The sequence below is a fragment of the Pyrgilauda ruficollis genome, unplaced genomic scaffold, assembly GCF_017590135.1.
Source record: "Pyrgilauda ruficollis isolate IOZ18807 unplaced genomic scaffold, ASM1759013v1 scaffold18, whole genome shotgun sequence".
Taxonomy (NCBI): Eukaryota; Metazoa; Chordata; class Aves; order Passeriformes; family Passeridae; genus Pyrgilauda; species Pyrgilauda ruficollis.
Window position 1 is genome coordinate 1,805,270 of NW_024516984.1, and position 27,351 is coordinate 1,832,620.

Consider the following 27,351-nt stretch of genomic DNA (forward strand, 5'->3'; position numbering starts at 1 on the left):
GGCATGCCCAGCATTTGTACTGCCAGTGCATCGTGCCACCAATCAGTAATAGGACCCATGGATGGTACCTGTACATAAACCAGAAAAATGGCCCACTTCTTGAATTTCATCAGCTGTAAGTTACTGTTCATTACACTGCACCACAGTTTGGGCAGTCCAGATGAAATAAGTCTGTATTAACATATTGTTCTGCTTGTTAGTTTTACTGAGTGTGAATGAATGAGGGTAATTTTCCACATTTTCCTCATCAAGAGGAAACTGTGACCTTTGCAAGCAGCAAAGATTTGTTTAATGAAAATGAAAATGCACATAATTAGTGATTTCACTGTAGAAAAGGTGACTGTGGTCTTTAAAAATGTCTAAAGGCTATCTAGAAAAGTGCAGAAGAGGTTCTCCTTTTACAAAGGCAGAGGAAGCAGGATTTAGCAATCTCCTAGTGCAGTGCCCATCTCAGGGTTACCAAGGTTCAGCAGCTCTTGATCCTCTCAGTCTCTGGTGCCAGCCTCATCCCTCTCCCCTTGACCCTGCTGCTCCATTTATCACAAGAGCAGCTCCTTGAGATGGAGAAGGAGTGGGACACTTCTTACTGATATATAACTTAGAAATTTTCTGTTTCCTATCTATATGTCATATTAAACATAATTTCACAAAAATATTTATGCTTACCTTTAAAGGAAATACCCTCAAGTCGACGTAAAAGCAGTTATCACTGAGTAGAACTCAGTAAGAAATAATCTATTTAAATTTCCCTTTAACATGGAATGTCTCCTGCCCTGTATGTTTAGATCCCAAATTAGAGGGACAGTGCTGTGGGTTACAACTTGAAATTGAAGATATAAAATTAGTCAGAATAACTTCACTAAAATGAAATCCCTAAGAACTAATTCTTCAGACTGTAGGACAAAATCAAAACAGCATCAGAATAAAATCATAGTTTCACTAGAAGCCATATTGAGAGATTCTCAATGTACTGACATCACACAAATGTAACTTTAACAGCATCCTCTCTGTAAAAGTGATCAAAGACAGGATGTGCCCAATTATTAGATTCAACTTGGAATATAGTACAAATTTTACAAGTTTATCAAAATATTGTATTTAGCATAAATTATGTGTTTAAATTCTTTGGAACAGTGACAATTTTTACTAACTATCTGCAGTGCTGACATAGCAGCAATGAAATAAAATAGGTAGCCATGGCTGATTAGAAAGAAGATTGTCACATATTTGTAATAGCATCTCTCAGAACAGTCTATCACTCCCTGTACTGGGATTACTGAAGGAGTAAAGCACTGTTGTTGCAATAATAGGGTGTACAAAATTCAAGCATGGATAAAAAGTAACTTCTATTTGAGTGCTGTTGGGTGCCTCAGATAGCTTAGAGACAAGAAACAGTTTTGGCTGTGTTTGACATTAGCAGGTAGCAGGGAAATGTGCAACACCCTTGCTCCAGGGAGAAGGCTGCACCACTACACATAAAACATCAAAGCCTCTGGTGGTTTTGATAGGTATCAAGAGGAGAATGGCTAGTTAAATGTTTATTTTTCTGCTGAGAAATAATTTCTATTTAGAGGTATGAATATTAAATTAAGGGGGTTTTTGTTTTGTTTTATCTTTATTTTTGACTAAACACATCTTCTCTGCTGCTGGGAAAAATTTAAGCATTGTATCTTTCTGACCCAGTAGGTATAAAACTTCCACAAAAAAAGATCAAAGAAGTTCCCAAGAGTTTTCATTACTCTGATAAGGAGCTAGAAGAGGAAAGGCATGAATGTCTGGAATATCCTTGCATGACTCCTCAGAATTAATTGCTTGCAGATTTTGAATTTATCTTAGTATGATTTGACTTGCACTAACAGTCACAATCTTAAAAATAAACAAAATAAAAAGTCCAAAACATAATTTAATGTTCCCAGATAAAAAGAACTTTTATTCTTAGGGTCCTCTCTGCCTTGCAGCAGGGTGGAACTGTTGATATATTTAGCATTATCACCAGCATTTCTCTCTTCAACTGAGAGACAGTCAGTTCACTTACTGACTGGAACAGGTTTCTCAGGGAAGTGGTGGCATCATCATCCTTGGAGGTATTTAAAATATATGTAGATGTGGCACTTGGGGACATGGTTGAGAGATGGATTTGGCAGTGTCAGGAGGTTAATGGTTGGACTTGATGAATTTAAGGATTTTTTCCAACTTGAATGATTCTAAACCTTAATGATGCCATGATTTTTGATTGACATAAAAAATAGCAATAAATCTAAAGGAACAAATGAACTGTTTTCCAAATCAGTGCATGAAAATTAATACTCAGGATAAACAGAGCAACACCCATTTTTCTTGTGCAGCAGTTATTCATTGCATTAATTCTGTGAAAGGTGCATTTGTAAAAAGTAGAATTTCAAAGAGAACAAGACTGTATTCTGTGAAAAATGTTAGTAAATTCTAACTTCATGGAAAAATGGGTGCCAGTCAATTTAACACAGTTTTTGTGAAAACAAAAAAGCAATTTAAAACTTCATTTTTGCTCAAATACAATGTTAGTTGTGGAACATCATTCTCAACAAATGCCTATGTAACTTTCTTCCCAGGTATGTTTTGTGATAAAATTTACATAAATACTACTGTTACTCATTAGTCAAATATGCAAGTAAAAAAAAAATCTAGGCATTCTGGTTTATAATGGGTATCAACCCTCAAGATTGCAGTGATCTACATGATTACCATAAATGCACTATCAGTAACTAAATTTCAAGCCCTGTGTTACTCTCTCAGCTCCTATAATCTTCTCTTTTACTTTACAGGCTCCTGTTTTTAGACTAATCAAGAAATTTTCAAGTAATGATAAGGCTGCACTGACTTTGTTTAGCTTTGGTGTTTTTTGAGCAAAGCAGAAAAATTAATGATTTCATAGAAGCAGATAATTAGACATGCTGTGTTTGTCATTAAATCCAGCATCTTGCTGTTGCACACCACACACCCCCCTTTCCATGTTTTTAAAAGCAACATGTGCAAAGCAGTTAGGGTATTTTTCCCCCAGAAGACTTGGAAGGCTATTCAAGAACTTTGTAGCTCCACTGAATAATTGTCTTGCTTTCATCCTAAAATTAATGTTTATGTGTTGTGTATGTAAATACTGCATGAAAATCAGTCTTAAATAAATCAGTTTTGATCACTACTGCTCAAATGCATTTTGCTAGTTTACCTAGTCTGGTCCCTTGCTATCACAGATAGATCATTAGGTATCTCATAAAAGAGCTGCAAAGGAGGAAAGTCCCTCCAAAGCAAAGAATCAGACTTTTACAGAGTCTGAAAAGGAGAAAATTTGCAGTGTTCTATCCCTCTTTTCCTGTGTTGTCTGCCATTCCTTTCCATGCAAGCCTGCTGTGCTTTTGTCTCCAAAAGAAGAGCTGTACCTCAGTATTTACAGGAATTGTGCGGCACTCAGAGGCCATCACTTTCCTTCCTGCTGTAAGGATATAGCCCAAGGAAACAGTACTGAAACAGAAAGACTGTAGCTCATCTTCTGGTTAGATGGGGTTTGTATTGAAGTATATTGCTTCCAAATGCAACCCAGTCTTTTCCCTGCTGAAAGAAGTTCCTGGAGAAATCTGAGTTTTTAGCTTAACACCTCCCATCAAGCAATGGAGCATGAATGGCCCCTACACACCCAAGGGCTTCCCAGGTGCAGTTTAGTTTGGTTTGGCAGGAGGGATCTGGCCCCAGAACAGTGAAAGGAAGTCAAAGCTTCTTGAACCTGCTAACACACTGGAATGTTTTCTGCCACAGATGATGATGGTTTCACTTTCAGATAGCAGAGGACTGGAAGGCTGGAGAAAACTCAGTTCAAAAAAGCTGTGCTGACAGCTCTTTCAAACTACAGAGGGCAATAAAGTACACAGAAATCAAGCTGGTCTGGATCATTGGAAACTGACTCAGCCACTGTAGATACACTGTGTGCTGGTCCCAGAGTGCAGGTCTTGAATTCCAGAATTCTTTTCTAGATATGAATTTTCCAACTTTGAATATAGTAATAAATGCTGCTACAACTCAGTGACTGTTCGAGGGACTCAGTGGCTGCAGTGGCAGAATGGTGACAAAGTTTTATGCTGCACTAGGAGAGGAAATCCAAGTCTTGCCTGGGATGCATGTCAGTGGCCATTTAAAACCACACCAACCACTTCTGAGCACCTGTTTGCATGGGCAGGGAGTCAGCTTGAGCTATGAGTTGCCTCACATCTTGTGTGTCAGTGGTGATGAACATAATTTATTATGCTATCTCAGTGTGCTAACTAAATTTTGCTGCACATCCAGCTCTGATTTTAGATGTCTGAACTCCAGATTTTAGACCATGAACTTAAGTAAAACTTGAACTATTTAAGATAGAAATTTTAATATTTGCACTTCAATGATTTATTGGGTAATGAGGTCCCGTAACCTATCTGTTTCCTGAGAACTGAGTTCCTGCTGAAAACAATCCAAACTTCGAATTGAAAATTTAATTTCCATACAAAAATGTAGTGCCTGAGCATATCCTTGGCAGAAAGTTCTGTTTTAGAATATTTGAGAACACCTTTTTTGTTTGACTGTGTTCACACAGAGTTTCTACTAAATGGAATTGAAAATGCTTTTCCAGTTTTACCCTTGCTCTATTTCTGCCACGTCTAACAAATAGTCAGCTGAAGTATTCCTGAAAGACAGAAAACCCATTATACTTGAATCTTCAGTTAAGAAAATAAAATTCAAAGAAATTGTAGTTTGCTTATACTTTAGATGGGTTCTTCTAGTAGACATATGAAACACTTATTAATATTCCAGACTTTCTTATCCATATTTCTAGTCAGGCCAGTACATATCTTTTATAATCTCATTACTCTGCTGGGACTTCTCCTTGCAATTAACTTCTTAAATGCTGTCTTTTATTTACTTCCAGTCATTATGAGATGACGTCCTGCCCTTCAGCAGGAGTATTTTATACACATGGCTATTTTTTAAAAATTATGCATAGCTAAAATGAACCAATCTGTTGCTTTTTAATATCCAGCTCAACAGTGAGTCACTGCCTGTTCATTACAAGTGGAAGATGCACAGCATGAATGAACAGACATTCAGCTTCCTGGCTCAAGCTCTAAATAAATAAGCTACGCTTTTGGGTTTTTATTTTGGCAGGTTACGTAAAATGTATGAGTACTTTACTCCTGCAAACACCTGAATACCAAAGATAACAGCTTCACTAAAGAAGCACAGCTTTCTCCACATTGATCTCTCCACTGATTGACTGAAAAAAAACCCCAAGGTTTTCTGACCCCAGGGGTTCTCACTGAATAATTTTGGCTGAAATCTCTGATTTTGATGACTAGCCTGGTATGGATCTGTGGCTGGGTTTCGAGGTTCTGGGTTCACTTCCCTCACCTTTTGAAGCTGTTCCACCTTGCACAGGACATTTAACTGTTCAGCCAGGGAAGAGGAGCGAATCACCTGAGGTACTGATGCACTTTGGGTCAGCCACACAGCTGGGATGTGGTCTGAACACAGGAGCAGGTACAGCCACAATGAATTGGGTGCCAGGTGGATTGGCTGCCTGGCAGCACTGCCACATCCCTGGCCAGGTGTGCAGGTGGATAAACCAACCTTCTTCTCCTGAGAAACATCTCCTCCCTCCAGGGTAGAGGTCCCCTTGCTGTGCTGGTGGGCAGCAGCCCTAACACCTCCTCTTGGCAGGCTCTGTGACCACTGCTTTTGTTTAAAAGGCCTCAAATGGAAACAAAACCTTGTTCTCGGCCAGGAGGTTTCCCTCAACCCACCAGGTTATTTTTTCAAATTTGGTCTGTTTCCAAATGGCAGTGTTGACACTCACCCACACTTGGCAGGGGACATAGAACCCTCTTCATACAAAAATGCAAAGAACATTCTTTAGAGCATTCACAAAGATTTTGGCTGTATCCAAACTGTACTAGTTTGCAGACAGGACTTTAAAGATTTTGTATATAACCATTTTGACAAGAATTTTCCCACTGGATTTTGCTACAAACATGTATATTTGGAAGAACTTAAATACGAATTAGTAAATTCTGATAAGAAAACTACCAGAAGTACTCCAAACAAGCAAAATATACAATGTAAAGAAAATTTCACAGTTTTTACTTACTTTCTTTGTTTTGTCCATTGCCTTCAGTATGGTTATATTTAAGTCTTCCAAGACAGATAGAACATTTTCATACTCTCCTAAGTGCTTTGAAAAATAATCTAAAAGAAGAAAAAACCCCACATCACCTACAAATGTCCTCAGAAATCAGTGTCTCATTAAATATCAGCTTTATCAAGTCTGAATTAAGTTACAGCATTATTGAATATCTCAATGCAAAATGAAAAGGAGTTACAATGAAAAGGATAATTTTATTTTTAAATTTTGTATTCTTTCTCTGTAAAATCATTCCTGGCATACTTAAAATACCAAAATCAGTATTTCAAAACATTTTCTTTCAATAAATGAGCTGTCAATTTCACAAGAAATGTAAATGTCATTTTGACAGATGAAACAAACTTATTTTCAAAATATCTACATCTTCTTTGTAAATTGAAATTTCAGTCTAACAGTCTGAAATTACTAGCAGAAAATGAAGTTTTCATATGTATGTGGTGAATTTGATTATATTGAAAAGAAATGAGTAATTCTGGTAGAGCCCTTAGAGGAGATAATATCAAGTGGGGGCTGTTGTGAGGCGGGGTTGGTCGAGAGCAGCTGTTTCTCTGAGAAATGAACAGACCATGAGTTGGCCAGATAAGCTTCTAGTCCCAGGTGCTGTGATACTTTCGACAAATATGATGCATGCAAAATTAATTTTAATGAAAATCATGGAAATAACAAGTTGCAGGATGTCCCTGTGTAGCTTCTCAAAGCAAAGGACTTCTTAACAGAAAAAGCTGATGTAAAATCAGAGGGATCACAGCAGGAGGAGGAAGCAAACCTGGGAAATCATGACCCCATTTCCCATTTGGTTGATGTAGTGAAATACAATAGAGGGAAGTACAGGAAGGAAGCAGTGCGACAAATAAATAAATAAAATTATGTTAAAGCTTAGAGACTGTGTTAGACAAGGCATTTAGATGTCAGATCACCTGGAAGAGCACAAAAATCAACATCTAAGCGGCAGACAGGAAGAACAAGATTAGATAGGAGCTTTTTGAAATAATAAATAGCAACCCTTCAGGGCTTTTAAGAGGTCAGCATGAGCTTCTCAGGGGAATCATGAAAACATAAATTACCAGGAGCACTGTGACGTGACCTGGTATTTCTGAGAGTTTGAATTAAATTATTTAGAATGAAAACGTATTATGAGTTAGTACCCTGGATGTTCTTTTTAGCTTTATTTCTGAGATGAACTGATATAACTCCGAAAGAGTTGTATAATCACAAGCTTGAATATGGATTGAGTAAATTCAGTACCAGATTCAGAGATGAGAAACACCCTTGTGGCAACATTTAAAGGACTTAAAAGGCATTTGAAGCAGCCTGTATTTAATCAAAACAGACAATAAACAGAGTCAGTGCTGGACTGACACCCCCCAGTCCAGCAAGCCTGTGCAACAACAGCTGCATTAAATCCCATGTGGAACAAAACCACCTCTCTTCCTCAGCCAGGTTTATACAATTGTGGCCAGATGCTCAAACAGCAGAAGTTGTCACAGCCCAGTTCACTTCAGATAAGCCTCTTGTCACATATTTATAAGCCACAGGGTGAGGTGGTTTTCAGGGGGTTCTTGGCCATGTCAGCCTGTGGGTGAGTAAACGAGCTGGTATTCAACTTGACAATATGTCCATCTTTTAAAGGTCTTCAACATTGCTGACCACTGGAAAACTTATCAGGCTGCCATGTTTCCCTCAGAAATTGGCTGGTGTTGACAAGTATGATTTTTTTTTCTGACATTTTGTTAGAGAATCTGCAAAAACATTTGTAAATTGTTTTCTGCTACAAGAAGCACTCCTAAATCAGGTGCTCTTAGATAAGCTGGAGAGCAAACAGGGTGTTGGGGAAATGACTCACAGCTCAGAATGAGGTACAGAAATGGGTAATTGGGCCAAAATCTAGGCCTTGCAGGAGTTTTATTGTGACAAAGGATCATAGAACTTGTCAAACTTGCTCTTCTCCCTGGCTCAAGTAGGAGGAAAGTAATGAATTTTCTTTTAGTGGGGGTATATGACAAGTGTTAAAGCAAGAAACTAACTAGAAAAGATATTTCACTCTAAGGGGAAATAAAATACAAGTCATCTATCTATCTATCCATCTATCTATCATCTATCTATCTATCTTTCTGTCTGTCTATCTATCTATCTATCTATCTATCTATTTATCTTGATGTCAATACAGATCTTGAGTCTCAGACAGTGTGAAATACTGATTAGGAAAAACATTTTCAAAGCAATTCTGCACATATGGGATGACAGAGTCTGAAAAGATTATAAGCCATCTGCATTTTCCCAGGAGTTCTCTGAGTGGAAATTATTTTCTGTTTGAGCTACAAAGATTAAGCAGAAAAAAATAATCACATGGCATGTTTATTTGCACAGGGCTGCTGCAGGCATAGATTATGTTCTTTCCCAAAAAAGAACTTACCACAGAGCTCTTCTGTGTCAAGATTGCTGGAAAGATAAGAGTATAGAAGGTTAGTGAGGTTAGTAATGTTTATTTTCGCTGTATTGGTAAATAGCGCAACTCAAATATTAGCCTGACTGGGATATGAACCCCCTGCTTGAGCTGCAGCAGAAGATGCGAGTGCCTGGCTCTTGCTGGCCTTGCTGTGCTGCCTTAGGGCAGAAGGCTGCAGCCTTTCTGAAGCTGGCTGCAGGTTCAGCCTCCATTCCTGAGCCTGTTCCCACTGGCACCTTCCACTCCCTGCAAACTCACTCTCAAGTTCAGCCTTTGTGCATCACAATGCAGTGGCTGCTCCTCAGGCCTTACACATTTGGCCCCAGTTCTGGCAGAAATCCATCTAAACACCAGAAGTTTTTGGTTTGGGGTTTTTTTTCCTCCACCTTTCTGCTTGTACTCCTCTTCTGTGGCTGTCATGCTGGACAGCAAGGCTCAGAGATCTTGGCCTTCCATGCTAAAGAAGAAAAAACCCAATAACTTTCTCCTGTTTGCAATCCTTGCTGTACAATACTGTTCTATGGGAGAGCCTTGCAGGAGGATAAAACCAGACATAGCCCTTGAGCACACATAATTCCTAAGATTTTCTGGCCATGCCAGACCATTTCACCACTACTAACTTTGGCAAAATTAATAATGTGAAAAATATAAAGGTACTGCCATATTCCCATGCCATCATTATATAAATACATAAAGGCAGGGAAATATTCTATTCAATTCAAACCTGTTTGCTTGAAGCAGATTTCATCTTGATCAACTTTGAAGTGATATTTTCTCTCATAAGCAAGGCCTTAATCATTGAAAGAAAAACATATTTGACCTACAGCTCATTACTGAAAGTTAGCACATTGCTTTTCTTCCAAGGAGGAAAAGAAACAGATTATTAAAGAAACTTAAAAGCATGAGTGTCCTCTTTGAATCTTGCTGAGGGGTGAATATTGAACGGCTCACTGCACTTAGTATTTTTTCACTTATCTTTTTAATGGAATTTTTTAATTGACCTTTTAGTAAAATGATGTCACAGTACTATCTTAAAATCACTTTCTCCACTGCTAACTTCCATACATCTGGCTTTTATTTCACAAGGGAGAGAAACTGATAGAAATTGCAGGATCCTGGATTATCACAAACTTGCATACTCAGGGCTATAAAAACTTCTGAACACTTTTAATTGATAATGTAAATGAGATTTTCACACAATATTTATTAATTGAAGGTGATTCTTATCTGCATTCAAACAGGCCAAGTGAGATGGCTGCAAATGAGACTTGCACCTGATTTCTCCAGTGACCTTGGTGGCAGGTATAAAGGAATTCACAGTTTGTAAGAACTGGTGCTGAAGCTGTGAAACTCAACTCTTAGGTAAACAAACTATGTGATGGGGAAAAGTGTCTGCAACTCCTCAAGGCTGTTTACCACAGATCACTGTGCTATCTATGCTCAGATGTGTCTGGCCAACTCTTCTGCAGATCAGCAGTCCATTCTGGAACAGTCCAGATGTTCACCTCTTAAATGCAAACTGAAACCCTGAAAGCTGGAAAATGTCCTGAATCAAAGAGCCTTGACGGGATATGATGAGGTCAAAGGACAGGAGTTTGCTGTTATAATGCCTACTGTTTTTTCATTGTCCTTGCATTTTTTGCTCCTTCACATCATCTGCCCTAATGACTAAATGTAAAAGACACTTCTGCATTTCTTAATGCACAGCTTGATAACTGTGTTTAAAATAGCCTTTCACATTGTTAACCAGTCAAATTCATGCTCTCTTTTCAAATTTTATATTTAAATCCCTTCTGGTCCATGTTCTTTTGTAACATCCTCAGCACCCTGTTAATGACATAGGGAGTGGCTCAGAGGCTTTCAGCATCCCTGTTTTCAGCATGCTGCTTGTCCTATTGACAGCAGTGGCACAGCTGCAAACGGACTACCTGTGAAAATGGAAAAGTATTCAGGTGCTGAATTCATTTTCAGTCACAACTGGACACATGAATAACCAGAAAATATTATCTGAAGCATTTTGTGCATCAAGCCTGTGAAAAAAGCACAGAAAAGGCATAAAGAACGTGGATTTCTGTCTAGCATATTCAGTATGTCCTTCTGTTATAAATACCCTTGGAGACTTCATTGTCCTTGGCATTCTGTTTGAAGGCTGTTCTAGGCAGGGAAGCTATAATTTTGTCATTGATTATTTCATTCTGAAATAATGACATGATGCTTCAAAAACAGTTGTGAATAAACCTTGGAATTCTTTTGCTGCATACAAACAATTTTAATACAGAAATAATTAAAGAAGTTTGGCAAGTATTTAATAGTACAGGAGTGAGGTGCACACCAGAGGGCTGTTTCTGTAACTCAGTACTCAGGTTTACAGCACCACATGTAACTCATTTCAGTGGGTACATATGCCAAGGATGCTTCTGCTTAGACCCATAATCTGGTAATGCTGAACATGTTATTAACAATATTTGCTGGATGACTCACATCCAGGCACCAGCCCTCCACTCATGATAAGCAACCAAAGCATAGGGTGAGGCAAATACTCACATCATGTCAGAATGATAATTCTCAATTTTCTTTCTGACTACTAGATGCAGTCCTGTCTAAAGTGTTCTCTACCTAAAAAAAGCAAGCTATTTTTAAAGGACTAATGCACTGAGCAGTCCTGATCACTAAGAAGTTGATCATATCTATTGGTAAGTGACAGAAAAATAAGCAAATTCACTTGAATGAACCATGGCAAAAGGGCTTATTTGTGGTAACTCTGGAAGTGGTCCAAAATGCAGAACTGCAAAGCAGCTGTGCTTTTGTTCTGCCCACTACAGTTAGCCGTGGACTGGGGGCAGCCAGGGAGGGGAGAAGATTAAAGCTATTCCACTCATCCACTGCTGTAGGTCCATGGATCCATCCACTGACCTGAGACAATGTTCTGTGGTACAAAAGGCACCTCTAGGAAGGGGAACCAGCAGAAGATCCATGTATTTTCCCTGGACCACAAGAAAAGGCAGTGTCTTACAGAGCATGGAGTCTGATATATAAAGCACTTATTTTATTGAAAAATCCAATACTATATTAATAAAAACTGTATGACTTTAGGAAAACATTGCCATGAATAACAGCTGGAAAAGGATAACACTTTCTTCTTCAGATTTCTCTTTATTCTCAGATATGAGAAGTATTTCTCTCAAAAGCTTGAACTATCTTTTCAGTCCCATTTGCATGTCTTTTTGCTAAATTTGGTTTTAGGGATGAAAGTTTGAAGCTAGTATAGCCTATTGTTAAGTAGAAGTATATAATTGGTGAGTGAAAGGAATTCAGCACTACTTAAACTATGCAAGGGTAACTGAACAGGCATCCATGGACAACCTCAGCCAAAAAGCTGTAAGGTCTTTGCAACAAGAAACCCTGTGCACTATCTCACTTCAAGTCAGCAAAGTAAGGTAACTGCTCCAGCACTACTGAGGGTGTTTTGCAAAGGAGTCTTATGTGTGCGCTTCCATTTTAAAGATTTTCTGCCTCACAGCTCCTCTGCAACAGCAACAAAACACCTTTTGTTCAGGTTTGTTCAAGGTTTCTTACAGGAGAGGTAAAACTGCTTTCAGTAAGATGCAGTGCTGTAAGAAGCTCAGGCGTTGGCCTCTGGTCACAGAAAAGGGAGAGGAGGAAGAGGGGGCAAAAGTGGGACAAAGCTTTAGTCCCTGGGGAGACAAACTTCCTGCTGCCCCCAGGACACTGCTGCTCTTCAGTCCCAGATCCATCTGGCCTGTGCACCCTCTGGGCTCCCAAAGGCAGCAGCCAGCTTGGCTCTCTGGGCTCTGACATGGGCAGCGGGCTCAGCTCTTTTACTATCTCACATTTTGCTTCACTAAATAATTGCCTAGTTTGCTTAGCTCCAGGCTAAGTGATAACTTCAGAAACATCGCTTACTGCTCTGCCTGTGACAGGACCGAAGGAGAGAATAAAGGGGTTTTTTTCCTGACTAAGAACTCATCTGAAAAAAACAACCCTCTAGTTCTTTGCATTAAGCAGTGACTCACAGGGATGCTATGACTACACAGCTGACAAGTCACCTTAATCGTCCCAGCTATAACAGCCTTTGTGTTGCTAAAAGAGGCTTAATAGTGCTATTAAAACTTGTGATCTATGCTAAAATTTGTAGAACACTGTACAAGGGCTGCAGAGGTATGATTTTTTTGCAGAGTCTGAATGACACAAACCTAAATGAGGAAATTAGATGCAGCATCACGGTGGCTCTTTTGCCACAGAGAGCAAATATCAGAGCTTTCACCCTATAGGAGAGGACGATGTTTCAATTTATGGTTTTGTCACAAAATGATTAAAAAAAAACCAAAAAAAAAACAACCCAAAAACCCAAAGAAAGCCCCCCCAAAACCACTGAAACTAAATTATTTATTCTTAGACAAAATAAAATGTTTACTTTTGTTTCTTACACTCCTTGGAAATGTACAGGAGCAGGCAATTCCAAAATGTCAGAAATCAAGCAAACAAGGCAGAAGGTCAGCTTTGCTGAACAGGCATCTTCTTTTGGAAAAGGAAGGTGTGTGCCCAATGTAAGCAAGGACAGGTGACATGGGAGAAATACAGAGAAACAGCTTGCCAGTGCAGGGAGAAAATTCATACGGCTAAAGGACCAACCTGCATTGAAACTGCCCAGAAATGTGTGAGAAAACAAAAAGCTATTTAAAATACATTAATGGCAAAAGGCAGCATAGAAATAACATCAGCCTGTTACAGGATGAGGATGGGCACCTCACAAACAGGGACATGGACAGGGCAGAGGTGTTTAATGCATTCTTTGCCTCTGTCTTCAACACAGATGATGGACCAAGGGGGTCTCAGTGCTTGGAGCTGGAGGACCATGGCTGTGAGAATGTTTGACTCCCAGTACACCCTGAAATTGAGTGGGATCTGCTGCTTCAGCTGGATCCCTACAAATCTATGGGGCCTGGTGGAACTCATATAAGAATCCTCAGAACTATCTGATGTCATTGGCGATTTTTGAGTGGTATTAAAACTCTTGTGGTTCTCTGGGAGACCCAGATTATGGAAGGGACCAGGCATCCAAACTACACCTACCATTAAGCAACCAGCTTGCTGCAGGGAAGCCAATGTTATCTACTGCAGAACTGAAAGGAAGCACTTCAAGTCAGCTCCATCTAGTTAAAGGCAACTGAAAATAGTCATTACTGTTTGATTTTTTCACTGAGAGGGATTGCCAGTTGTTTCTGCAGAAAGCTGAATTTCCCATTAAAAATAACCAATCACATGGAAAATTTCCAAGCAAAATTCTATTTGCAGCTTGTCTGTCTGACCAGAGGATCTGTTAGCATCAGGATTTTGTACGTAACTCTTGGTGAATTTGTTTGATCAGTTGTGAAATACTAAAACATATAATCAACTCACTCTGACCAGTATCTTGCCTTTGTCTATGTGCTTCACTTCCAAACTGATTTCTAAAGCCATGGTCATGAGAAATCTCTGTTAAAGACAATAGCTGCAATTACACATCTTAAATATTAGCAAACACACCTTTCTGGTGCCAATGCTGCACCATGTGCCTGAAATTCTAATTTAATCTAAAAGAACCAGTTTTTTAAAAATGGTCAGACTCCAATATATTATTTTCCTCTTGCAAGTTTGCATTCAAAAATTCCTTTTAAAAAATTACTCACCTGCAGCTCACGTAATTAAAGATCCTGTCTGCATGTCATAGTGTTATTAATAAATTTTTTATTTTCCTTGTTTTACTTAGAAGTTAATTATTTTCTTGTATTGAACTGTGAAAGATCAGCAATAGCATGAGACCGAAATATGCCTTCCAACTAAAACAAAAGGAAACTATCCAAGGTAGAGATAATTAGTACACTTAGAGTACCCTTAAACTGCTGAGGTCTTGTCATTATTGACTTTACAAGCAGAACCTTGAAGGAAGCATTCTGGTCCACATAAACATGTCTTTCATTTTAGTTCCAGTGCACAGTGCTGGGCTCCAGGCTCATGGGTTCCCATGGCTGCAAGGATTGCTTACCAGCCTCTCAACATCCAGTTTTCACCTTTTGGAGATGGCTGCTAGGGCAGATGATCTCAGCATTTCTCTTTTGACCCAAGGGAGGAGCTAGGGCTCTGCTAATGGAGAGCTGGGCAGGTGGGAGGAAGGTTTATTCACTTTGGGGATGAGTCCCAAATGCAGATGTCCATATGGGTGCCACCTGTCCAACCCTCCCTGCCAGGCAAAGGAGCCCCAGTGAACTCAGTGAAGTGAGAGGGTTTAACAGACCAGCTATGAGGAGACTCAGAAGTAATTTGTGTAATTTGAAGCATCTAGTGTTGCTTCAAATGCTCTAGCACTTCTCCCACCACCCCTGTCCCAACTACTTCTATTGTGTTACACTTTCCACGGTAGGCAGATTTTCAAGTGTGAACATCTCAAATGCCTCATGCCTGGGCAACTGAGCTGAAGCCTATGTGAACAGTGCCACATCTTAGGTGCCAGTGACTTCCCTGAGCATGAGGGAGCCTTAGACACCCTGCTGACACACAGGCATGCAAGTGTAGATGTCTCCATAGTGCCATGTCCCATACCTATATCATACCATGATGCACTCCCCAAATTCCCATTCAGTACTGCAGGTGGCCAAGGCTCTCAGATCCTCACCAAACTCATCTGTGGCTTGTGCACAGTTTAACTTACGCCACACACAAAGGTTTAATGGGTCCTCCCTACTTTTGGGAGGCTGCCTGTGCCCCAGGCCCTCAATAGCATCCCTAGCATCCCTCCTACCTTGTAACTAGGATCCTGACTAAGGACTTCATTTTACCAGTGCGTAAAAGGAGAAAATAAGTCTGATTCCCCACAGACTCCTGTGAGTCAGTAATCAGTGAAGCATTTATTGCACTATCTCTCTGGCAGTGCTGCAGACTAAACCCCCTTAAGACCTTCTGTATATCTCCTAGTTTGTAACTTTGCCAAATATTCTCATTATCTTCTGACACCTTTTCCCAGAGGATGCCATTATGTTAAAACAATTTCCATGGAAGTCGTGAGTGGGGGGAGGGTAAAGGATTAGGGTAAAGGGAGGTTACATTTGCAATGACTTTTGTGAAGACTTATTCTCTAAACCATTAACCATGTCAAGGATTCTTGCTCTGGTGAAACATAAGTTTGTCAGAGTTGACATTAAAATTAAGTAGGAGATGATTTACCAAAGAAATGAGTTGTAACAGCCTTCACCTCTTAACCACTAATTTCAAACTTTTCCTATATGTTTCTCTCTCCATGAATAAAAATACCTGTGCTTTTGATATCTATCTCTACTTTCAGTACAATTATTCATGCACTAACACATATAAACAAAAGAGCTGTATTTCTGCAGAGCTTCCTCAACTGTGCTTCAACACTGTTTTACATAAAGGATATTTTGCATTCAGTTAATAACCAGAAGGCTTTGAGACAGCAGAGTATGTGTGTCTTCAGCTCCGAAATTACTTTGGCTCCAAAATTACTACAACCTGCAGACCACGTTCTCCATGACCCACCTTGTCAGCACAAAGGAAGTCTTCTGGTGTCTTTGCAGCACTCACATGTGCTCCAACAGCCTTCCCGTTGCCCACATCAGCCCTGCAGAGCCTCAGTGAGCACTGTGGAGCTCAGAGCTCAGACTGGGGGAGGAGAGAGGGGTGAGGAACCACACTGGATTTCCTTCATCCTCACAAACCTCCAAAAAGGTTAACTCAGATTTCAAATAGAGTACATTGAGATTTTCTGAAGTGTTAGGACAAGCACTGACCAAGGTCCAAACTGACATTACAGATGTATAACATGGATGTAATGTCAAATATATGTCAAATCAGGACAGAAAGATAAACTCTTCCTCTTGCCCCTTCCCTGCTCACAGACAGGCACTCGTGTTGGTCCGACTCTTACTCTGGGGGCTGGGCTCCTACTGAAGAAACTGTGGGGATCTACCTTGGCCTCCTGATTACTTAAAAAGAGCCTAAGATGCTGGCCAGATGCTTAGAGTGTATTTATACTGGGGCTACCTGCAAAACACTTAAACAATTATGAAAAAGGGGAGGAGAACCACTGTACAAACTCCAGGCTGAAGCTTAAGGCACTGCTCTTGATTTCATGTCTATATTTGTTTGGTTGGGGTTTTTCTTAAGGGTCTTTAAATACAAGACACTACTTTGCAGTAGAAGAAAATGCATGCTAGGAAACAATAAACTGGAGATGTGTCTGTAACACCCTAGACCTGATCACTTCTGCATCAATGCAAAGCCTTTCCTTCCACTGGCAGTGGGAGGGCATCTGAATGTGGACCCTCCCTCGGCTTGTTTATACCATTTAATGGTATCTGATTGCCCAAAGGTTTCATGAGATCCTGGAAAGCACAAATAGAAGTGACTCTCAGGGGCAGTCAAATGCCTAATTGTCTTTCAGCTTCACTCTGAAGTAATGACAATACTGGAAACAGCACTTACAGAAGAATGGTTAACTGCTGCCCCCTAAAACAGTCACCTTGTAATTACATGTCAGCAATGCCCATTGCATGGCCTAATCAAAGCTTACCTTCAAGAAAGGTAAAATATCATAGCAGTACTAAAAGATGGAAAATAAATTCCTTTTTGCATGGCTACACTACTTCACCTAATTTGGTTTTCTTATGCATTTGTTTCTGGCTGTGTCCAAAGGAAAAAAGAAGCTAAAAAATTTAGATAATCAATTTCGTATACTGTGTCTTTATGGTATTTATTTAATATTTCAAATGTTATAAAAAGGTAAGGTAGATATTTTTAAATAGAAAGAAAATTAATATACATGGAAGTACTTTCATAAACTGCAAAATATATGTCCAAATTATGTACTGAGGAAATACCCTCAGCTAATGCAAATTTTCACTAAAAGCAATGATCTACCCTGAATGAATAACCTGTACTTTAGGGTCTAGAAAAAATGTACATTTAAATTCATCCTGTCATTATAAACTCCTATTCAACCTATATCTTGGAAACTTGATGCGGCAGTAACTAATTCTTACTCATCTGTGTTTTTCCTGCTGATTAGGCACTAATTGACTCTTCTTTTACTCTGTAAAAAGAGAACACCTGACTGCTTCAAATACCATGGTGCAGAGATCCTAGTCAGTCAGGCAGACACAACCTGAATTACTGGGAAGTTAAACCCTCTGTTATTTTCCCTGCTATCACATTGGAAATGGTAATTACTCATTTCAGCAGTCTTCCACGGCCTATCTGCTTTGTTACAGGCATGTTGCACTAGCTTGGATTGGTCTTTTAAAAAGTTAATAATCTAAATCTCACTTCAACCAGACCGACATTAGGGCCTGTGTAATAGTGGGGTTTAATACCTGCTTAATTTAGTTCCCTTAGAAGTGTTAAGCCAGTGTAAGTCTTTCATGCTTTGAATCTTTTATTGGAAAATTGCTGCAGCATAGCTGAGAAGGGAATTCAAATTGCCTGAGTTTGTGGTCCATGGCTATCACCCCAAGGCCACATCTCCTTTTTCATCTTCAGGCTTTAAAGTACAAAGACTTGTGCACACAGACAGTGATGTTTTGAATGCTGGCAGAGCTAGAGGATTTAATGCAGGTGGAAACAACCCAAAGTCTGCTCTTGTGACAAGATGGTTATGAAATCTTGAGATACTCCAAGAAATGAACCAAGGGATCATGACATGCTTCCCTAGACATCTGCCCCAGGCATTTACATGTAGTGTAAATCACTGCATAATCACAACACTTATGAAATATTCCTGGGATAGGGAGTACAGCCTGCAATTTGTAAATAGCGAAGTGAAGCAGAGAGAAGATAAAAGATTTGCCCAGAGTTTGACAGTGTCTGCATTTTAACTGGATAAGAGAGACAAAATAATCTGTGCAAATCTTCTCCCAGTAGTTACAAAACTGAGCAGAATTCTTTGCCCTCCCCTCCTGAAAACCAGCCATAAAATACTTCTGAGTTGCATAATTTTCATTTCATTCCCTTGGATAATTTGGAAGTGAAAATATCTTAAAATAGATGGTTTGGGGATTGTTTGCTATGTACATGATTCTCCTAATGCTTACATTAAAACACTTTCCAAGGTTCAATGAACATTTTTCTACTTTTCTTAGCTATCTCATTAATTTGAGACATTTTACCATAACTTGCCCTTTTCAGGAAATGCCAGTGAGTAAAGTTTTTGGTTCATTATAACTGCTGCATGTGATTTTTTTTCTGAAAGCTATGTTAACAAGGGAATTATATTATACAGGCCATGCTGTCTCTCTTTGCTATATCCATCTGATATTTGGCCTGTGACATCTTGCTAACAGGTTTCTCAAAAGCTTACAAAGGGGTAGGGGAAATCTTTTAAAATGTATATGCCTCTGTTATATACCACACCTGGTATAATACTTTTCAGCTGCAAAGTCACCCTAAATTCTTTTATCAGTTAAAGACTCCATGAAAAAAAACCAAAAAACAAAAAACAAAAAAAACCCAAAACAAAACAAATAAAAACAAACAAACAAACAAAAAAAACCCCACAAAAACAAACAAACAAAACCACTCAAAAATCTTCTTGCTGCTGTTTTAAATCCTAGTTTCAAGTAGGTTTTCTTACCCATGTCTAGGTTCTCCTCCTCTTCCTGTAACAAATGTTAATCCATCAATACAGAGCACCCTTTTTCTGGTTCAGAAAGGTAATTTAGTAGCTTGTCTTAATCTTCCACCTGCTCCATTCCCTGAAATACATGAAAACTGAACTCTTTACAGCATGTACGCTGAGACTTTTGTGCCCAGAGTTTTGCCAGGCTTTTTCTGGACAACGGGAATGATCTCTCTCTCTGATGGCTGCTATGACAGTTTAATTACCTATTTTTCAGTTAATAGTAGCAGCATTCAACAATTACACCAATTCTTCAGGTGTGCCTATCTACCAGGAGGAAAAACATAATGTTATCCTTACTTTTCTACATATTTTTCAGATTTATAAATTCTCTGTTAAAGAGAAAATGGTGTACTACTACTACTACTACTACTACTACTACTACTACTAATAATAATAATAAATGAATTTAAAAAGCTTTAAAAATAAAAAGGAAGGAACAATAGATGTAGAACATCTGTATTTTTTCTTAGAAATCTTGCTTAGTATCAAGAATTTCTGCCCTTATCAGGATGCTTGCAGACAAATGGAATTATGGCAAAATAAAACCACTTACACAGATATGTGGTACATATGAGGAAGTCCAAAGCTGTGTGAATGAGTCTGGCTCTGAAATGAGTTTTTGACTCTGGGTCACTCATACCATTCATTGACCTTCTTGGCCGTAAGGGCACATTGTTAGCTCATGTTCACCTTGGTGTCCGCACAATATCCTTTTCTGCCAAGCTGTTTTGCAGCTGAGTGGGCCCCAGCATATATTGGTGCATAGAACCATAGAATCATAGAATTGTTTGCGTTAGAACAGACCTCTAAAACCATTGAGTCCAACTGTTAACCCAGCAAAAATCCCCCAAATCCCTCCAGGGTGGTGATTCCCCCTCCCTGTCTCCATCACCCCATCCCTTAACCACCTTGTAAGTCCTGTAGTATTTTTATTCCCCAAAAGTGCAACAGATCGAGTACCATTTCTTCTGCTTACTTCAGGACATTATTTTGGCACAAACTCTAAAATCCTGTGAATTCTACTGCGTTTAATTTGATTCCATTTCCCACAAAACCTGGGGCTAGTTTCTCCCCAGAAGCAGGACTTTACACTTCTCCTTGCTGAACTTCATTAAGTTCCGGTCAGCTTATTTCCCTGTGGCCTTGTTAAACCCAGCCATAATGGGAATATCCCAAGGGACCACACCAGCACAAGTACCATGCTACCAGACAAGATGGCTTTTTCAATTCTTTACTATACATAATTTCTTCATTTATTTTATTTCCTTCTCAACATCTTCTCCAAGTATTCATCTCAGTATGACTCAGTGGAATTGAGAATTTAGGAATTCACATTTAAGCCTGAAGGACGCCCCAGCTCCTTTTCTTTCCATGGTGGGGGAATGCAGAAAGCATCCAATTTCCACCCTGTGTTCTCAGTACCCAAATCACAGCTATTGAAATATGCAAATATTTCATCAAGTTTTCAAAACTCTTCACTTATGGAGTTTATAGCCATATAACACAGCCTGCCTTCCTTCAAGCAGCTTTCTACATAAACTTTTTTCCTAAAATAAGCCTGAGGTCGGTTTTCCATTTGCAGGTAGAGAAAGTGGCACTGGGATTGTAAGAAGGGGGCACTTACTCAGTATTGTGTGTATCAATGGTGCGAAAAAGCTCATGCAGTTCTTCTCCACTCAGAACTCCATCAGCAAAGTAAGCTTTGAATTCATCAAAGGACAGTTTTCCATCATCTGAAACAAGGAAGAAATGGAAATTGACTTAATTTCATTCATGCTTTTTCTTGTTTACTTCATGCAGTAGAAGAGGAAAGTATTAAAAGCCTCTAGGTCTTTACCTTAAATGTAGAAACTTTACATTTTAAATGCAAGGGTGATAATTGGCAAATAAAAGTCAAATAAAAATTCACTCTTTCCTGTTATTTAGAAGAAATCTGAAAGATTAAATTGTACTTAAATAATAATTTATCTAAATCGATTGAGCCTTTGGATGAAGCATAAAGCATATTTTTATAGCCTAACATTTCATAACTCTTTTTTGGGTAGCACTAAATGTAAGTTAACATATTTCTTTCTTTCCCTCAGTAACATATCGAATTCCTCATAGGGCACTAAAAAAAAACTGTAGAGGATAAGACTAAAATGTTCTAAGCATCAGACTAATCTACAGTGTATTGTGACTTAATTTTATAGTGGTGAAGGATCTATTATAAAGGCAGTATCTGATTCCTGTTTCTACATGCTGTACGACAGCAGGCAGATTTGAAGAGTAGAGCTGAGAAGTTTCCTTCTTCTTTTACTTCCTATTATTTTATAATTTGACTGGAAAATATGGCTTCAGATATCTTGAAGAGGTTTCAAAATTGTACAGATTAAATGTCTGCTTCAACAAAACCATTTTGAAATGTTTAATATGGAAAGACAGATTGTAGCTGGAGATGATCTTTACAATCAAAACAAAATGTCAAGATCTTCAAGAGCCAGAAACCAAGATGGCACAAAACTGCAATGATTACCTAGCTGAGAATCTAAATACATTTGCTATTTGGCTCTGGTTACAGAGAAGGAATATCAAATATTGAGTGTGTTGAGTTGAGTGTTCTCACAGATATGCTTCCTTTGGCTCTTACAGATATAATCAATTGCTTAATCAAACTACCTCTGCAGCTTTATCCTTTTCTGGGAAGGCTGATTTGCATGCAAGTTATACACATACTCAAGAAACTAGTGACTTTTGGCAACTTTCCTGAGATAAACATATGAGTTTACCCGTAGAACAGCCTGGGGTATGACACAAAATACTAAACAAGTCTGTTTGAGTCCTTCAGGATCATTGGCTTTATCTCAATCCAGAAAATCACTGATCCACCAACAGACTGGGTACTTTAGCTATTTTCTTTAAATTTTTGTCATCCAAGAGCAGACACTGCCTTTTGGTTCATTGCTGTTTTTTCTTAATAACATTCTGAATGTTATTGACATTGAGTGACAAATCACTGAGATTGTTTCTGGCAAAACACAAGGACTTTTGAACCTGTTTGGTACTTACAGACTTCATACAGTTACTTTTACTAAAAAAAGTTCTGATTATCCAGGGTATTTCTCTGATTTTGTGTAACTGTTTTGCCAGAGCAGCTGGCTTCACTGCCAGTGGCCATCCTTGTGCTTCTTCAGCGCTCAGATGAAGCTCAGACCCAACGCTGAACAAGTGCTCCCAGTGCTCTTAAACTGAAGATGCATTTGCCCAGACAGTATGGTTTTTTTCCCCCACAAGTGTCAAGAATAGCTTTTATTTAAAAGGCTGTGTCATGCGTCCTCAGCACCACTGCCCTGGGCACACCTCACTGCCCTTGGAGTGCCCAGATAAACGCTATCTGGTTTAAGTGCTGAGCAGAAAGCTCTATTAGAGATTCTTCAATCCTTGCCACTGGCAAAGTGACAGGGGAAGGATGAGTAATGAAATAAACTTCTTTGAAGCTATGCATCCATCAGGGAAATCAACCTTCAGCTGTATTTGCCTTGGCAATGTTATTTAAGAAGCTGTTTTGCAAGACCTGCTTGCTTTTGTCTGTCTTCTCTGACATCTTTCAAAAGAAAGGCTTCTTCAAAAACGGGCACAGTCGTCTGTTCTTCTTTGTCTCCCAAATGGCAGACAAGTAAATAAAATGAAAATATAAACAATAAAATGAATTTCTCCACGTTGCACTTGCAAATTTAGAAATAGCTTCACACAGTGGTTTACAAGAGCCTTCCTCCAGGTTACGATTGCATTCTCACATTTATTTCAGTAAAATTCACCTGTCTATGGAATAGATGTTTTTCTGTGTAAAATATGCCCAAGGGATATCCCCCAGCCAGTCTGCTACAGAAAAGCTAATATAATCTCCAGGATATTCTTTGGATCGCTGATGCCCTCAGTAGAGAACAGCATATCTGACAAAGGAAAATCACACACAGTCTCCGAGTTGAAAGGTGATTTCAGTGAGCTAAAATGGACAAGGGCACAGATGTATTTGGAGCCTGCGTGCACAAAATAATGGCAAATGGTGAGACTACAGCCAGTGAAGGAAGTTACAGTGATGTAGAGAAGGAGAATGTGTCACAGAGATGCCAGCAAATGCTGGAGGACAACAAAACCACTTCCACTGTCTCCTATTTTGGGCATCCTGTTGGGATTGTGAGCTTTTCTAAGCAGTTTAAAAATCAGTCTTTTCATAGCAGGAGCCACATCAGATAGAGCTCATATGGCTGAATGGCAGCCCTAGGGCTTATGGCACTTAGAGGAGCCACATTGGCAATCAGAGGAGAAAACCACTCTTGGCTAAAGCTCATCCTGGGGTTCACCTTAGAAGGATGTGATTTTGATTATCGAGCCCTCAGAGTTGTCTTGGCCCAATCAGACAGTGCCAAACCTGCCTCCAGGCTGGCAGCATGCACACTACCAGGGCAGTGAGGTTGTTTATAAGCACAGATCTATAAGAACAGATCTCTGCCCCTGTAGGGCAACAATGAGCAAAGGAAGAAGAGATAACAAGTGATATTAATAAATGAAAAAACTCCCTGTGGCAGAAAGTATTTATTCACCAGGAAAGTAAAACAGGGACTAGGAACTGACTCAAAGTCCTCAAAGTCACTTCTGCCTTGGGAAAGCCAAGGGCCAAAACACAGACCCATTCAGGCCCTCACAATTCTCAATGGGAGCTCAGTTTCTCTTGTGGGTGTTGTGACAGCCCTTTATGGATTTTTGAATCCATCTGTCTTTTTAGAACCTAAAGCCTTCAAGTGTTTCATGTGAGCCACAGCTGCCTGCGTGGCTGAAGCAAACACATTGGGAAGGCAGTGTAAATGTGGATCCTCCTCCCAGCTCACCTGCTCCTGGGACCTGTCCTTTGGAAGGCACTGACAGTCCACGCTTGCTGTAAAAGGTCTGGATCAGATTACTTGAGTGCTACAAGATATTATCCCATACACAGGGAAAACAAGGTAGTGTAGGGGGCACATCACAACAGACACAGATGGACTGAACCAGATGCAAAAAGATGAAACCCATGTGGTTTATTGACATTTGGCACACAGGCTGGAATCAGACCAAGAAAGATCTGCCAAAATAACAAATTTCAGCGTGCTAAGGCAAGTATGCTAATAATATCCAATAGGTCCCAGTCATAAGGGGGCTGCATCAGAAAATGCACAGACATAGATGAAGATTTAAAGGGTCTGGGCAAATGCACTAAGCTTTTATTGACTCTGATTTGTATTGCATGTTGATGAAATCAGAAATAAGGATTTTGAGCCATTATTCCATCTGTTATGCTGGAAAAGCTTCACAAGTGTAACCAAGTGATTCCAAGGCTAATAGGACGAGGGTTTAGGTTATTTCTACAGAAATGTTTTTGGGGATCTATATCACAGAGTCCAGCCATGCAGCACTTGAAGGACCCAGGGGGGTAGATGGGGAATCCCACCCCAGGCTGAGCCTGGGCTCTGGAACAGGATGCAGGACGATGTCTGCAGTGGATCCAGATGGTCAGGAAGCAAACAGCAGTGTGGTGAGAGTTCATGGGATGTACTGCAAGGGTTTTGCCTTACTAATCCATTCACTGAGTAACTTGGGAGCTTAAATCAGGGATGCTACAGTTCAGCGAAGTTTTGTCCCCTGGCTTCTGTTCAGAAAATGTGCTCTGCAAAGTAATTCAGTAAATCTGTAACTAAAACATGGCTACTTTGGGCCACTCAGACCTGGCTCTTCTGGGTATCATGGTGCATCGAGCTTTCCCAAGGGATTCCTGCACATTGCTGTTTTTCTCCAGGGAGGTCACACAAGAGATGGGTCACCCTGTCATGCTGTGACCTCTCTGGCCAGACCAGATGGAGGGGAGAGCCCGTGCACTGATGCAGCTGCCACTGAGCAGAACTTCTGGGGCAGTCTCTGGGCTAGCTGAAGACCTCATGAGATGTCAGGATGTTATAGCCACAGGTTAGGAGATGCTGGCCTAGATAAAAAATGCTGAAATCAAGGACTTCGCATTCTTTGCTTTGGTATAACTCCAACATTTTTCTTGGAAAAAAGTTTAACCCACTAAGTGGCAATCTTGAGAGCCTGCAGGCCAGTTCATTTTAGGGAAGATTCCAGAGATCCCTTCCCCAAGATGCTTTCTCTGCCTCTCAGAGGCATATTCCCTTAATCCTCAGGCATGGTATAAACTAGCAGTCTGCTAAAGAAGCTACAGCCACTGAGGAGTCCCAGTCTGAGAACTGCTGCAGTGAAGCAGCTTTCAACCTGCCAGAGCTCACCTACAGACACATGAGCCAACACAAATGGTAGAAGACTCACCTGCAAAGTCAGTATTTATCCTGAAAAAGCACTGTCAATAAATAATGAATAGGAAAACACCTATTCTGATCTCTGCAAAATTGACTCTCAAGTAGGCATTACAAGATTTCCTCCTGATGATCATGCAGGTGCACTTCAGAGGTGTTTTTGTTATTTTCTGGAAATCTTGTTGGTCACTCAAAAGCCTCTGATCTGTGAATCAGTCCCTTTGGTCACTGACACCAGTGAAAGGGACAGGGTGCTACTGCTGCACTTGCCTTATTTTAAGGAATCCTTTATTTATGACCCACAGTTTTTGTTAGGCCAATGTTAGCATGGTTTTAGAGCTGGGCTGAAACCCTCAGATTATTGTAATCAATATGCTGCATATATAATCACAGTATTTTATATAGTTTCAGAATTCTACATTTAAAAGATGTCTGCTCTGTATCATGAACATCAGGGCTACTGAATATGACAGAATTCAAATATTATCTCATCTGACTATTTTCATTTTATAGATCCTAGTTCAAATACACTAAAAAAGAGACATATTTTTAGGGGGGGAAAAAGGCTTTCAGTGCTTGTTTGAAATGTAAGAGAAAAAAAAATTAAACCAGACATAAATGCAGTGATTCTGACATTAATAAGATTCTGTTCCAAGTCTGCTGCTTGTTTGATATTCAGGTTTGTCAATCTATGGAGCTTTAGTCTTCTTTTGTTTAGTCAGTTTTAAAGTTTTCCCTCATTTGTTAGCAGTCATTCCTGACTGCCTGAAGCATACTGTTTACAGTGTTCCTTACGGTTCTGGCTTTTTGGGTTTTTACTAAAACGTCTGCTTCTATAGCAGATATTGCAAATGATGTTTTCAAATATCTTCCTCTTAGGAGCTTTAAGAATGGTTGAGGTATAGTTTTACTTAGTGCTTTTTCTTAACAGCTGACTTGTATCTGCAAATCAATGAAAGCATCTATATACAAACCATCTTTTCCAAACCTGTCATATTAGAGTTGCCCTCCTTAGGGCTTAGAGGCATCCAAGAGCTTGGGGGCAGGAGCTGTTAAGTTTGGAGCAAGGCCATAATCAAGTACCAATTTGAATTTTGTGGAGAAGAGAGACAGCTGAGAGTTACTTCTCCTGGGGGACAGGGCTAGGAGTCACCCCCTCCAGGTTTGACTGGATGGACACTGAAAAGTGCCAAGGGGAGTCTCAAACACCAGAGCATGCCATGTTTCCAGAGCAGCAGAGGAGATCCAGAGCTGCAGATGATAGACAGACTCTGGTAAAAGGGAAAGGCAGTGGTCCTCTTCCCCAGAGATATGGGAAGAGAAATGACTCCCACCAGATGCCAGCAAAGGCAGGGCACTTTTCTCCAGTTATTTTGTGGTGCTCCTTGCCTTTGGTCTGTGTTAAACCATCAGTGTCAAGACACCTTCCCCTTGTTACTCTTGCAAGATCAAGGGCTGCATTCTCAGTAGATTATTACTTTTTTTTTTTTTTTTTTCCCATCTATTTGACAGTCAGACTATTTGTGATTGGACTTCTGGAATGCAGTCTGTGTTTGAAATTCCATTCGAATGCTGGCAGGAGGCAATTCTAATTGGGCACATGTCACAGCTGCATGGTCAGAAGAGGCCCCTGGGTGACATTCACCAACAACTGATACCATTTCACTTGACTGCAGGTCACTGCAAGGCTAATGGG

The 27,351-nt window shown here is 39.8% G+C and overlaps 1 protein-coding gene across 1 annotated transcript in view; it reads right to left on the reverse strand.

The window, feature by feature from the left end:
• Positions 1–27,351, reverse strand: part of NECAB1 (N-terminal EF-hand calcium binding protein 1) — a 53,158-nt gene that overhangs the window by 18,815 nt on the left and 6,992 nt on the right. The window contains exons 3-5 of the mRNA XM_041464472.1: positions 20,960–21,068; positions 8,613–8,638; positions 6,146–6,243 (exon numbers count right to left, since the gene is read on the reverse strand). Of these exons, the coding sequence (XP_041320406.1) occupies positions 6,146–6,243; positions 8,613–8,638; positions 20,960–21,068 (233 nt within the window). The remainder of the gene's footprint in view (positions 1–6,145; positions 6,244–8,612; positions 8,639–20,959; positions 21,069–27,351) is intronic.